The sequence below is a fragment of the Oxyura jamaicensis genome, chromosome 1 (assembly GCF_011077185.1).
Source record: "Oxyura jamaicensis isolate SHBP4307 breed ruddy duck chromosome 1, BPBGC_Ojam_1.0, whole genome shotgun sequence".
Classification (NCBI taxonomy): Eukaryota; Metazoa; Chordata; class Aves; order Anseriformes; family Anatidae; genus Oxyura; species Oxyura jamaicensis.
This window is the reverse complement of record NC_048893.1, coordinates 79,149,174-79,149,467: the sequence shown is the minus strand read 5'-3', so window position 1 is coordinate 79,149,467 and position 294 is coordinate 79,149,174. Positions and strand designations below refer to the sequence as shown.

General features: G+C 79.9%; 1 protein-coding gene across 2 annotated transcripts in view; it reads left to right on the top strand.

The window, feature by feature from the left end:
* LOC118158402 (solute carrier family 2, facilitated glucose transporter member 3) overlaps positions 1–294 on the top strand; it is an 11,592-nt gene that overhangs the window by 303 nt on the left and 10,995 nt on the right. Inside the window, exon 1 of one of the 2 annotated variants that reach the window (XM_035313057.1) lies at positions 89–208. The exons of the other annotated variant lie outside the window; for it this stretch is intronic. Within the exon in view, the coding sequence (XP_035168948.1) occupies positions 194–208 (15 nt within the window). The 5' untranslated portion in view covers positions 89–193. Of the gene's footprint in view, positions 1–88; positions 209–294 lie in introns of those variants that run through there. 2 annotated transcript variants of the gene reach the window in all.

The window sequence follows — 294 nt, the reverse complement described above, 5'->3', positions numbered from 1 at the left end:
CCCGCATGTGGCGGGGCGTGGGGCCGCCCCGCCCCGCCCCGCCCCGCGGCGGAGCCCATAAATGCGGGGCCGCCCGCGGGCCGCGGAGCGTGCACACGCAGGCGTCGCAGTGGGCGGGGTCGGGTGCGGAGCCGGCGGCCGGGATCCGTTAGGCGCGGAGGCAGCGGGCGTCGGGAGCCGTTTGCCGCCCGAGATGGCCGACAAGAAGGTGAGCGGCGCTCGGAGGGGGTGGGCGGCTCGGAGAAGCAGCCCCGGCTGCCGGGAGGGGAGCGGGGGGGGCGTGCTGGGGAAGGC